At 39.5% G+C, this 14,208-nt stretch overlaps 1 protein-coding gene across 1 annotated transcript in view; it reads left to right on the top strand.

Annotated features, from left to right (window-relative positions):
- Positions 1-14,208, top strand: part of ATP6V1H (ATPase, H+ transporting, lysosomal 50/57kDa, V1 subunit H) — a gene marked incomplete at its 3' end in the record, with an annotated part of 36,697 nt that overhangs the window by 5,566 nt on the left and 16,923 nt on the right. Inside the window, exons 2-5 of the mRNA XM_009577148.1 lie at positions 3,041-3,143; positions 5,097-5,186; positions 9,791-9,904; positions 13,115-13,219. Coding sequence (XP_009575443.1) covers positions 3,041-3,143; positions 5,097-5,186; positions 9,791-9,904; positions 13,115-13,219 — 412 coding nt within the window. The remainder of the gene's footprint in view (positions 1-3,040; positions 3,144-5,096; positions 5,187-9,790; positions 9,905-13,114; positions 13,220-14,208) is intronic.

Genomic DNA, 14,208 nt, shown 5'->3' on the forward strand with positions numbered 1-14,208 from the left:
AGCACAAATCCAAAACATAGCCCCATACTAGCTACTATGAAGAAAATTAACTCTATCCCAGCCAAAACCAGCACACACTTACAAAGCAATAAAGAGTAAACCCTAACTTCTTTTCCTCTCAAAGCAACATCAATCCCCACACCTTTTTTTTTTTTTCTTTTTTTCCTGTGGTCTAATGTAGGATGAAAGCAAAAGGTTGAAAGCTTTTTTCCTTGACAGTTGGCAGACCTCCTCTCATAGTCTAATGGCTATACAGAAGCATCTTTCTTCCTGGGCTGAGGCTTTTTCAAGCATTAAAGCTAAAAATTAAGTGTTCACCTTATGAGGGCTTTGAAGTGCTTCCTAGATGGCAATACTCTCATAAACAAGTATCTCATCTGGTTACTTTATATCAATGTCATCCAGGAGTCCCTGTCTTGGCCAGCATTGATTGAAACATGAGAGGCTTCTAGTTATGGGTCGCTAAGTCCAGTATTTTTGATGAATCAATTGTCCTCATCTTTCAACAACTACTGAAATCCATCCTTAATAGGCAAGAAAGAACACAAGTCAATCTAAAAGGCATGTGGTAGCAGCATGGTCACCATTGGCTAATTACTTTTTTGTCTATAATTAGTTAAGTTTTAGTAGAAACTAGTTGAGGACTACCACTGGCTTTATGAATCTTCCGTCTAGTAAGTCTTCATTGCCTTTCCTCAGTGCATATGAGGATATTTCTTAAAAAGCTAGAATACAGGAATGGTGCACATGGTACTGGACTACTTATGTTCTTTTCTTGAAAAGTAAATAGGTAAAAGATGGCTCTGTAATGAGGCTATCCTCAAGACATAACCGTTTAAGTAAGAGGAAAGAAAAGAACACATTGTAAGTCTTATTTATGTTTCTGTGTTTCAAGAATCCAGGTGAGCCAATTAAAAAAAAAAAAAAAAAAAAAAAGGCAAACATTTCCTGTAAGTTTACAAGGATTTTAATGGAACCTCTAGTCATGGAATGTCTGGAAACTGACCTGGAATGTGGAAAAGATGGGTTAAAAGAATCTGTGCTACATAGCTTTGCGAAGTGGAAGAGGCATTTGACTCACTGGAAATGTAAGAGGAGATGAGTCTTGGGAATAACTGAAACAGAGCAGTGTCTAATACTTTCATCCCCTATGACTTTTATAGTGATGATGATATGCACAATTTTCTTCTTTCCTGAAGCACTCCTGGTATTAACTAGTAAAGGTAGTCACCTATTAAAGTCTTGGATATTTTCAGAACTACTTGATTTAAAATTAGTTTTCTTACCAGAAGAGTACCTGACTGTACTATTTTGACAAGTTTGTTATTTGTTTTAATGGTAAGCTTTGTATTATAATAAAAAACCAACAATATTGTGCCAGCTGTTCAGCTGAGTCAACAGCTTTCTGAAATAGCACTGATGATGGCAGTAACCCCTTGAATATTAATTTAAAGAGAAGACCAAGTAGACATCTGTTAACTTATAGGTGTCCACAGCAGTTTACTATATCAAGGCCCCTTGCAAATCAGTTTTTGAACTACCAGGAAAAGCTGAAATGTTGTAATTAGTGAAAGCTAAAAATACATTAAGAACCAAGTTCTCTGTACTCCTTAAAATTCTCTTCAGTGCTTATAGCAAACTTAAAATAACAATTCATTTTATTTTTCAGTACTTATTTCAAGTTGGATTAGACTATTATTCATGTTATGTATTATAATTTTGGCATAATGTGCTAACTGTGCATATTTCACTTCTTACGACTATTTCCACTGATTGTTACATTCAGCCTCTGGAAGTTTAAGAATTATTTAGAGAATGCTGTTGAGCAGAGGCGATGCATAGGGAAGGCTTTAGAGAGAGTATTCTGTTATTAGTTTTAAATTCTTTGTACATGAGACCTTTTGCAGAAAGGAGCTCTTTACATTCTACTGTGAGATATAGGATTGGTAAGCGATACTGTTGAGATATCAAGTTGAAGAAAATAAGGTTTGTTTGGTGACTTGACCTTGGCTGGCTGCCCGGTGCCCACCAGGCTGCTCTATTACTCCTCCTCCATCAAAAGGACAGGGGAAGAAATACAACAAAAAGTTCTTGAGTCGAGATGAGGACAGGGAAATCACCCACCGATTACCATCATGGGCAAAACAGACTCTACTTGGGGAAATTAAATTAATTTATTGCCAGTTAAACAGAGTAGGATAATGAGAAATAAGAACAAATCTAAAAAACACTTTCCCCCCACCCCTCCCTTCTTCCCAGGCTCAGCTTCACTCCCGACTTCTCTATCTCCTTGCCCTGAGTGGTGCAGGGGGACGGGAATGGGAGTTGCGGTCAGTTCATAACGCTTCATTTCTGCTACTCCTTCCTTTTCATGCTCTTCCCCTGCTCCAGCACAGGGTCCCGCCCTCAGGTTACAGTCCTTCGTGAACTGCTTCAGCGTGGGTCTTTTCCACGGGGTGCAGTTCTTCAGGAACAGACTGCTTCAGCGTGGGTCCCCCACGGGGTCACAAGTCCTGCCAGCAAACCTGCTCCAGCGTGGGCTTCCCACGGGGTCACAGCCTCCTTTGGGCATCCACCTGCTCTGGCGTGGGGTCCTCCACGGGCTGCAGGTGGATATCTGCTCCACCGGAGACCTGCATGGGCTGCAGGGAAACCTCACCATGGTCTTTACCATGGGCTGCAGGGGAATCTGCACCGGTGCCTGGAGCACCTCCTCCCCCTCCTTCTTCGCTGACCTTGGTGCCTGCAGAGTTGTTTCTCTCTCTTATATTCTCAATTGTCTCTCCAGCTGCAATTGCTGTTGCACAGCAACTTTTTCCCCTTCTTAAATATGTTATCACAGAGGTGCTACTACTGTCCTTGAGTAGCTCAGCTTTGGCCAGTGGCAGGTCTGTCCTAGAGCAGGCTGGAACTGGCTCTGTCCATCATGGGGGCTGCTTCTGCTGACTTCTCATAGAAGCTGCCCCTGCAGCCCCCTACTACCCAAGACTTGCCACGTAAACTGTTTGTTTTGCTTATGGTTTCATATTTTGCTTTTCAGAGGGCAGATGATTTCAGGCGAAGACTGTGAATTTATTCAAAGATTCGAACAGAAAAGAAATCCCGAAGAAAAACAGGAGTTGTTGCAAACAGAAGGCAATCAAGTAACTTTCCTTTCTTTTAATAATCAAACTTTTGGGGAGGAGGATTGAAGGAAATTTTCGTACCAACTCTTATTTTATTGTTGGCTGTATACAGTTAAGGTGTTATGGAAGAAGTATAAAACTTGCTATTATGATTCTTTTTTTTTCTAGATATAAGTTGGACATTCTTTTAAAAACCTATTAAATAATTATTAAATGTCATCTGACTTTGACTCTGTTGTGGGACAAGCTAGCTCAAGTCTTTCCTCATCCTGTTTACTTAATCATGCACACTTGTACTTGAGTCACTTTTTTTTTTTTGAGCTTTTTTCCTTAGAGTTTATTGATGAGAGCTACTGCCAGTGAGATTTCTGCTTAGCTAGCTGAGCAATTATAATGTAGTTCCAGCAATAGAGCCCACTGATTAAGGTGGATTCAGTTATTTAAACACAGGTGTCATTTTAGGCACTGTAAGATATGAGACATCTGTGTTGGACAGAGCTGATATAAGATTGATAGGTGACTGTCGTGGTTTAACCCCAGCCAGCAACTAAACACCACGCAGCTGCTTGCTTACCCCCCACCCCCTCCGGTAGGATGGGGAAGAGAACTGGGAGGGCACAAGTAGAAAAACTCATGGGTTGAGATAAAAACAGTTTAATAATGGAAATATAACAGAGTAGAACAGTAATAACAACAACGATAACAGGATATACAAACCAGGCGATGCACAATGCAACTGCTGACCCGCTGACTGTGTGTCGTGAACAGCGAGAGACACCCCCCCCACACCCCTGGCTTTTATACTGAGCATGACGCCACATGGTATAGAATACCCTATTGGCCAGCTGGGTCAACTGCCCCGGCTATGCTCTCCCCCACCAGCTTCCCCTGCACTTGGCAGAGCATGGGAGGCCGAAAAGTCCCCGGTGCAAGCACCACCCAGCAACAACCAAAGCATCAGTGGGCCATCAACGCTCCTCTCATACCAAACGCAAAACACAGCACCCCCTCCAGCTACTGGGAAGAAAGTTAACTCTGTCCCAGCCGGAACCAGGACAGTGACCCATGCCATTTGGCTCATGGAGTCTAGCCAAGATGCCCAAAGACACTTGAATGATATTTCAAGCAGTAGAATCTCAGCCTTGAAGCCTGAGGTTCTAGCAGACAATGTCAGACATCAAGAGGATTGGGTGAGGCGGGGGGAAGAGTAGGAGATGCACTCAAGGCACAAAACTTTCCAGCCCTTTTTTCTACTTTAATTTTAGGCTGTTCTGTTGTTTTTTTGTTTCCCCAAATTATATTGTGAGACTGCTATGTAAGGGACCATAATTTGCATAGTGACAAAAGCATATATGGTGAATGTTATATGCCACTATATAATTATGGTGTAGCAGTTCAGAGTTCCATTTTTCTTTCAGTTTTAGTTGAATGTGGTGAAGGGGAAGGAGTTAGTGTAAGAAACAGTGTTGTGACTGTTCCAGCCTATTATATCTGTTCCTGAAATTGTAGAGTAGAGTTGTTCAGGAGGCAGAAAACAGCTCAAATATGAACAAAGATTTTTCTACAAGGTATAGGAAGTGAACAGGTATATTCTTATTCTGTGTCTAAGTTTGTTGCTGTTTTATCAGTTTACTTGATTCCTCTCCTCGCTGCCATAAAAAAAGACACTGATGGAGATTTTTCTAATCAGTCTTTCAACAAAGCACCTTGCTGACTTTCACTAGCGAGTACTTGTTATTTCATTTGAAAGCCATAAAACAATTTATAAAAGGTAACGATCAATGTGACAGAAAATTTTCTTTATAATATAATGTCAAATGTATTCATCTCTTATTGCAATTGAATAAGATGTTGGGATGTTCAATACTTATGTAAGACTTAACTGTGAATTAATGAGGTCCTGTTTTATATTATCAAAAGGAACGAAGATAATTGCTAATACTAATTTTAATGTCTCTTTTATTTTTCTAGTGTGCTAAAACATTTATAAACTTGATGACTCATATCTCCAAGGAACAGACGGTTCAGTACATTCTGACTATGGTTGATGACATGCTGCAAGTAGGTCAATAACCTGTCTTATTTTTAAGTCCTTAAATGCATGCTTGAATGTTTCCTTAGCCTAATTCAGGTCTTTTCAGATGTTTGTCATACTGTATTAAAAATATTCTTTTAAATTTCCAAATCTTGTCTTCAGAAGTTAAATGTTAGGACTAAAGTTGTATGGGTAACTTAGTCTTGCATATATGTTCATATTTTGGAAAAAACCCCATACCTGTATGCTTGTCTGTTGGCTCTCAACCATGTTTGATGCAAAACTTGGATGTTAAGGGATGATTTGTAACCTCAGCCCTTTCCTGTTGAGTAGATAGGATATAACTTCTAACTTGAAGTTGTTGGAGCTTTTCTTATGAAGGTGTTAATTTGGCCACCACAGTTTCTGCAGCTTCAGATTTCCAACATAAGTTAGACTGTTTAGGACAACATATTCTGAAATTCTCCATGGTTTAATTGTAAAACACGAACTTCTGATTTAATGAAATATGTAGTTCTTTGTAGCTATGGGATACAGTGACTTATAAGAGTAGGCTATTAAATGTGTCAAGACTGCTGTGTGCTGAGACAAGTCAAGAGGAGACTTTACTCAGATAATCCTGCTTTTGCATTTCTTCGCTCTATAGTAGACTAAGAGAAAGTGGTTGGAGTGATGATGTAACAAGATGGGTTGAGTTGTGCAAGGTTTTCTCCTGGTATTCACATGAATACCTAGCTGTTCGACATTTTCTCTTCTGCTGTTTTATGTTATATTTAATACAAGGTTACAGTGAAACGTGTCTAGTGATAACTTAATGGTTCAGGGCATTGCCCTAGCAGGTGAACCATGAGAGTTCTAATTCCAGCTCTGAGTATACAGTATTGTCAACAGGCAAGCTGAAAAGTGTGAAGCTCTTCGCAATACATGTAACATGGGATTATGGTGTTGTTCTTTCAGGTGCCTGTCTGCACATTAGAGCCCTGAGTGAGTGCCCTGACTGCTAGAATAATAGCTGGTGGTGGTGGCGGCAGTTTATTCATGCCCATCTGCAGCTTCGTCACTCTGACCCTCTTCCTCTTTTCTTGAGATTTACTTTTTCTCAAGTGTGACACAAACATCAAGAAGCAGAGGAGACAAAAGGGAGCCTCAGTGTCATTCCTTGATTAGGATACTGAGTTGGGAGTACCTTGTTTTGGTTTATGCGTTTGATGACAAACTTTGTCTTAGTTTGGGAGAACTCTGTTTATTATAGCTACTTTTGTGAGGAATGGGTCTCGTTTTCTGTGTGAGACATGTCAGTGGCCACAGAAGTAATCATTTCATTTGCCCTTCTTTGGAAATTTTTGTGAGTGTTAGTAGGTCTTGTTTTGCTTATGTGCTTTGACGTTAGCACTTAGCCTATAGCTACAATATGCGATAGCCGATATTATCTCCTGTGCTGTGGAATTAATACCCCACAGGTAAAGGCTTTCACTGGCCCACTCTCAAACAATTGTATTAGTCACAGAAAGTAGTTTTGAGTAATCTCTTATTTGCCGTATTGGTTCTGTCATATGTGTCTAGATGAACATGTTTTCTTGACTTTATGGTCAAGCACTGACATTTCTGTATGCAGGGCATTACCCTGCTGCAGAATGGCATGTGTGGAATTCTTAATGTTAAACATAATTACTTTAAATTGTCCAGGCCTTATAGTGATACAGGAGAATAGAGATGTTGGTGCACAGGTATATATTTGCTTTTGTTTGAAATTGGATGCCTTTTTCACTTTAGAAATTCTGCTTCAGTGTCTGAAAGGCTGCACTGGCTTTTGCAATGCTCTGTGTGACTTCATTATTCAGGGATATCTTGCTGCTGGCAAAGAGGGCTTGCGTGCATGTGTCTGCATGGCATCATCCCAGGGCTTCCTAACACTCCATGCCTCCACTAGGCAAGGGTGAAACAGGACTTCTATTTTCCTTTGGTCATGTTCAGATGGTAGAACACGTTGTCAGTGATGCCTTATGGACCCTTGGTTGCACATTTTCAAGGTGTAATATTCTTGTCAGAAAGGAGTATACTGGCCATTGACTCTGTGACTGTGAGTTTAGTGCGGGGTCTCTGCAGACTGCATGGACAGAAGAATTCACAATAGCAGATAGGAAGTCTCCTGTCTTTGCCTGAGTAGTCTTAATTCAGTACTTGCAAAGAAAAGATTTTAAGTGAGAAGTTATTCAAGGACACGGCCTGTCATGGTGCCACTGACTCTTTCAGTAAAATTGTTTTGAGCAAGGATGTTCACTGCAGTTTCATGAGACAAACAAATAGTATTTGCAAGCTACCGGTGATAGCTGAAACTTCTAGAAACTATCGTAGGTAACAGTATCCAGCCTTTGTCTGTGATAATGACTGTGGTTCTTCTATTATCTTTCTATGCTTTTCTTGTGAGGTTGTAAAAATTGTATCAACTGTGTTTTGAGCACACCAAAAGCCTACCTGGGTGTCTAGGATTGTTCCAGCAGTTCTACTTGGGGGTTTGATCATCTTTCTAAGAAAGATTTCTTTTGGAGGCTGTCAGAAGTGAAATTAATGTGGTGATTGCCTTATAAAAGTACTACTGTTCTGCTTATTTCTGAAGGTGGAGAGTGTTAGCATACTGCAATCCCTGAGGAAACATTTCTTATTCTACTCATATGATAAATGCTTGGAACAATTTCTCTGGATTAGTGACCCTGTCATACTGCACAGTCTGTTACTTGTGAAATCTTTAAGAACCTGCACCAACTACAGTAGCAGTACCACCCAGCTTCATTATGCTTCTTCAGAAATGATAGATGCTAAATTATTCAACCGTTGATGTGAGAGCTTCAGGGTTTCCATTTTATGAGTGTAGTCAGTAGCTGCCTAGGAGGGTGCAGCACTACATATTTCAGGGCTGTAGGCAGTTCTCCACTCTTTACCCCGCACAGCAAACCAGACTAGTCTTCTGATTGACAAGATGTTGAAGTTATTTCAGCTTTTCTGCTTCCAGACCTGTCTGTCTCCTCCTTAGTTATGTTGTAAACTGAACTCATTGATCTAGTTATTTTTGATCTTTTTAGCTAGACTCTGTGTAGTACAAGTGTAGATGCTAAGAGAGATTTATTTGATTGAACTGCCATTTTTTATCAAACTAGCCCTCACAGAGCAGAGGCTCTCCACCAAGGCACTCTGTTCCTGAGATCTTACTTTTTCTTTATTTCATAGTTTGAACAACAAATTTTGAGAGGGTTTTTGAGTGCTTTTTGACACATGCCATATAGAACATTAATCATTCTAAGGGTTATGACTGTCAGATAACTAGTGACACCTGACCTTTCCCAGTCAGTGATCAGGACACAGTAATTTGCAGCCTGTGTGGTCCAGTAACTTCGATACTTTCAATGAAGGGTTGGTTGCAACTCTGATGCTTAGTAAGATGCCAGTGTTTGGATCATGGATACATTCAGGTCATCTTGTGCTTAACGGATCGTATTCCAACAAGCAGGCTTGCCTAGCTGATTCTTGGTCCATAGAGTTGTTAATAGGGTGCTGAATTGATGGAGGAAAGCCCTTCAGCTAGGGGAGTTCGAAAATTAAATTCATTGGGTAGTGGAGACTGAGATACTGTTCTCATGCGAGTTTCCCAATTACAGCATTTCAAACAGTTTTGCCTTCCTTGATAGGAGTTGTATACTTTGTTGTACTAGCTTGACTTCAATGGGGAGACATCTCTTTAGAATGAAAGCTTGCTAATCACCAGGCTAGAAAGTATATGGAAATGCTGGGGAAAAGCAAGAATCCAGGTTATTTGATTTTCTGGGAGACTGTCTATATTCTAGGCTATTAGGAAAGAGCAGAGGTCTTCTTTCTCCTTCAGGTTTGCAAGGCCTCTTCTCTGGTCTGCTTTAAGGAGAACCATAATAGCTGCTTTTCACGGTGGTTATTAGGTAAAATGCTTGAAGGAACTGCACGGTGCTTAGGTTCAGTTACTTGCGGTCTCTTGTGATTCAGCCTAGAAGCCCTGGAGAACAGACTTCTGGTGACTATGTCCTCTCCTCGGTGCTCAGGTTGCCTGAGATAACAGCTGAACCAGTTGCAGCCTCATCTGGGAGAGAAGAGCTCGCTTCCCATTGAGAGGAATGGAGAGGCAGGACTAGCTTACAACTCCGAAGTTTCACTTGTAGCACACGCAGCGAAGTTGAACAACAGGCTTTTGTGTGGAAGTAGCAATACGTGGAAAACTTTGTGTGGACTTTATTCAAGCATAATTGATTGCATGAAGAGTAGTGTTCCTCTGGAAAATGACAGTATTTAGCTAGTCTCATTTCTGTTATTCTGCTTGCTTGATCAAAAGGATACATTCATTTTTACTCAAGCAGGTAGTGGAGTACTGAGATATAACTAGGGTTTCAAAGTTTGTTTCCTCCTGCCTCAAATCTCTAACCTTAATGTTGGAGTGCTGAAATGAACTGTATCCACAAGTAACTGTAAAACTGAAAAATTTCTATGGGCTGTTATAAGCCAGGATACACTCTGATAATGTATGCCAACATAATGAAGAGCAAATAACTGCTTTATGTTGAATGCTTTTACAAGTCTCTCATTTTCTCCCCTCTCCCAATTTCTACAGGAAAATCATCAGCGTGTTTGTATCTTCTTTGATTATGCAAAACGTGGTAAAAACACTGCATGGTCCTATTTTCTGCCGATGTTGAATCGACAAGATCTTTTCACTGTGCATATGGTAAGTTTTAAATGAACTGTCTCTGAAGATGGTTGAGAAAAATGCTGGTTTTATTTTTCTTTATTTTATTTTATCTTTATTTTGGAGTTTGAAGCTAAACTTCTGCCTGGACTAGTAAGTTTTCCTCTTGCAGTCTAGATGAGTCATTCTTGATACAACCTTCACTTGACCACATTTTAGAAAGAAAAGGTACAACCCTTGCTTGATCACATTTTAGAAAGAAAAGTTACATTGTTTATTAACATTGTTTTTTCTGGGAGATTAGAGCAGGTTTTAAAGGTTCAGAAAAGCAAGGATTTTAGAATTAATTAAGCACAGTAAGACATAACTAGAAAAATAATTTTTGTCACAACTGCCAGTCAATGCTCCTCATGCTGTACAAATATTAGAATTTAAGATCTCATCCTGTGAAAGGAAAATATCTTTACCTTGATGAATCTTATCTTCTCATATGCTCAAATGACTATAATGCCACTTGAAATCTTCTTAAAATGGTTTGTAAGCATACTGGGGAAGAAATACTGTCTGCTGTTGAGGGTTGACGCTGGCTGACAGGAAAGGTCCCACCCAGTTGCTTGCACAGTCCCCCACAGCAGGACTGGGGAGAGAATCAGGAGGGCAGAAGTGACAAAACTTGTGGATCAAGATAAAGACACTTTAATAAGCGAAGGGGAAAAAAGGGAGAAGGTGTGGAACCCAAAACAAATCCAACAAAAAGAAGTGATGCAAAAGCAATCACACTACACCAGCAGACTGATGCCCAGCAAGTATATCTCTTTGGTCAGCTGTCCCGGCTGTGTCCCCTCCCAGCCTCTTCTCCCCCCGCCCCCCAGCCTACTCACTGGAAGTGTAGAGTGAGAAACAGAGAAGTACTTGATGTTGTGCAAGCACTGCTCAGCAGCGGCTAAAACGTTGGTATGTTATCAATGCTGTTTTGGTCACCAGTCTAAACCACAGCATTGTATGTGCTGCTATGAAGAAAATTAAGTCCATCCCAGACAAGCCCAGTACAACTATGTGCGTTTGATGGTATCTGCTGCGCTTTGAGCCACTGGGTGCTGCTGGTGTATATGGAGTAACTTTTCTGGAATTCTTAATATTCTTCTGTCATCTGTGATGAGAACTGGCCATTTCATCTCAGCAGTTTTTTTTTTCCTTGTGGGGGAAAGATATGGTTGTATTACTGTAAATTCCTAATGAAGACCATAGTTTCCACCAATAAAACTTGTATTATGGCTTGAAGAGGGAGAAAACTGCATGGATATGAGTTTTTCTTCACTGCGTATGTTTATGCTGGCATGGTATGGTAGAATCAAATCAGTGGCTCAAACTACAAAACCACATACCTGGCCTGTGTTATGCTCTGGTGGCAGTACTGGCAAGTCATGCTGTTTGTTCTTAGGTGTGGCCAGTGCAACTGTGTTTGGGGCTGTGCTGCGACTTGAACAGTGAGCTGGCCTGTTTCCAAGAAAAATGTCAGGCTTGATTTTTTTTTTTTTTTTTTTAATCTGACTGAATCACTGCATGGCGTGGAATCAGGTTACCTGGTGCAGCTGAAGGAGGATGCTGTTGGGGTTTTTTGGTTGTTGGTGGTTTGTGGTGCTGTTTCTTTTTTTTTGTTGTTTTTGTTTTTTTGTTTTCTTTTGCGGTATTGCTGCTGAAGACCCATCTTGCAAAACTGCAGTCTGAGCAAACTCGGACAATATTGATTTCTCAAATGTGCAGGTAAAGTGTAATTTTTAGACCCTTTTAGTGCAAACTAATTAGTCTCCCTAGAACGGTGGCTTTCAAATGTATAGTATAGAAATTTCTGTGCCCAGTATTTCTCTGCACACAGATGTGTTATTCTGATACTGTGTTCTTTAGGTACTGCAAAAATACACAAATAACTTTACAAGTTGCAGAGAACCTCACGTAATGTGAATCCATTTTAAAACACTAAGTTTGTTCCCTTATTGTGCCTTTTACTACTCTTTGTGCATATATTTGGTTTTTTTTAAGTGCATGAATGTTTTCAAAACAAAGTTTTAGGTTTGTGTTGGTTTTGTTGTGATTTCCACCCCCCCTCCCCTTACTGTGCACACTGGAAGACTTTTGCTGCCACATCATTGTATCTGCATAGACAGATAAAAAGACTTGTTTTCTGTGTTGAGGCTCAAATTCTGCTAGGCATGAATGGTCTCTTATTCAGGGGTCAAGTAGCAGTTTTAACTCAGGAGCATGGTAAGCTAGTGATCTAATATCTCATGTTTTAAAGCTGAAGGGATTTTATAGGATTACTTGGCTGCATTCAGAAGTGGATTTGACGCATTTCAGTGTAAAGTTCGTTGTTCCAGATTCTCACTCATAATCCTTCTAGAAATCAGTGGTGGTGGTGCTGCACATCTGAATGCAATATAGTGGAAAGGTGCCTGGAATAGTCTCCTCACTGCATCACAGAGCTGTATGCAGGCAAACGAACCCCTACCTCAGTAGTTTCTTGGTTAGACTGCCTCCTTATATATAAGCTGGCTCAAATGTTTCTGCAAATAAACTGCAGGCCACAATGTAGAGTTACTTCAAAGATGATTTGGAAAAGCTGGCGTAGAAATATACTCTTGTTATATGTATTCTTGTGCCATAGGCATAATGAAAATTCTTAACCTGACTACATTTTTTACTCCTCAACTTCATTCTTAAATTCTACCTTCCCTTTTGGTTTTCTGCTCTTCTTTTTCTGGGCTTGAAACTTCTTCCTTCTTGAAGATGACTTGTTTCAGTTTAAGTACAGAAAACTTTAATACTTTGCAATCATTTGTGTGGCATATGCTGTAGTTGCTTAAAGTAAGCCTGCTCATGTATGTGTTAGACCATTGAGTGTCTTACTGTTGATAGATTTCTGACTGTAATAGTGTCCTACAGCAGTAGCCCATTGATAGCTCCCCCTGCTTCTGAGTTCTTTGTTGGTGTCTTTGTGAACTTTGTCAGAGACAAGTGATAACAGAGACATCTGATAACACTGTGAAAATATACCAGTTACTAGGAACTAGAAGCAGCAGAAAGCTGAAGAAACACAATTACTAGCCATGAAGAGTCCCCTACATAGAAAACAGGTAGATTTCTGTAAGGGGCTATCTTTTACCTAAACTCGGTTTCCACGGCTTATACGACTTTTTACTGAATCCTGAAATTGCTGCATTTGAAAAATCTGTTTATTGCGTTCTCTTTCAGGCAGCAAGAATTATTGCCAAACTGGCTGCGTGGGGGAGGGAACTTATGGAAGGCAGTGACTTGAATTACTATTTCAACTGGATTAAAACTCAGCTCAGTTCACAGGTAAAAAGCTACTTCTGTTTAAATGTTACAGTGACTTTGGAAACTTTTTCAAGAATGTGAATATATAGATGTGCAAACAGGAGTGGGGTTTTTTTTTTGTTTTCTTCTTTTAAAAATGAGATGTTACTTTTTTATTTTTAAAGCTAATTATCCTTTATTCAAATACATACTTTTTAATTTAATATTTTGTATTTTCTACTCCAGTCCTTGAAATTTAAATTAAAAATAAAAGATAAGGCTTTTTGCCTTTTCTGTTTGTAAATGTTTATTTTCTTCTGGACACTCAGAAAACATATGATGAGGGTTTTTTTGTCTCCCTGTATTGTTTTGTTTCTCAGAGGTTTTTACTAGGAAGAAAAATTACATAGCGGCAGGAAGTGAGTGTCAAAACTTTTTTCCAGTTTACTGTAGAACAAAGCTTTTATTTTTAGTCCTGTCACTTGAAACTAAGTCAGTCCCGACTTACTTGGACAGTATTTGTATGCCATTAGCTCAGTATGAACTGCTTACTGCTGGCTTTTCCTTCAAAGATTAATTGTTCTCCTTTGTATTAATTTTTGGAGGTTTTCTCTTCAGTCCTTGCCAAAACTCAGTGATTTGTCATTCTGTTGTAGCAGAAGTGGATTATGGAAAGCAGAGAAACATTCAGTAGGTTTAGTAGGGGTATATTTTTTTCATAGTTTTCCAGACTGGGCTTATTAAAAACGAGTTTTATTTTTACTCTGGAAGAAGAATCTTAAAGTTGGAATTTCCTTCAGAAAGATCCAAGAGAACGGCTTTCAAATTCTGAGATAAAGATGGATAAAAGTCTCGAGTAAGTCCACAATTAAATTAAAAAAAAAAAAAAGAAAAAAGAAGAAAATTTAAATCGTCATATACCAAGATCAGCTCAAACCATATTCTTCTAGACATGATGGTGTGTGGGGGGAAACAAATACAATATATAATCATAATATATTGAGCAAAAAAAGTATCTAATAGATTCTTAA

Source organism: Fulmarus glacialis, unplaced genomic scaffold, assembly GCF_000690835.1.
Source record: "Fulmarus glacialis isolate BGI_N327 unplaced genomic scaffold, ASM69083v1 scaffold26654, whole genome shotgun sequence".
Lineage (NCBI taxonomy): Eukaryota > Metazoa > Chordata > Aves > Procellariiformes > Procellariidae > Fulmarus > Fulmarus glacialis.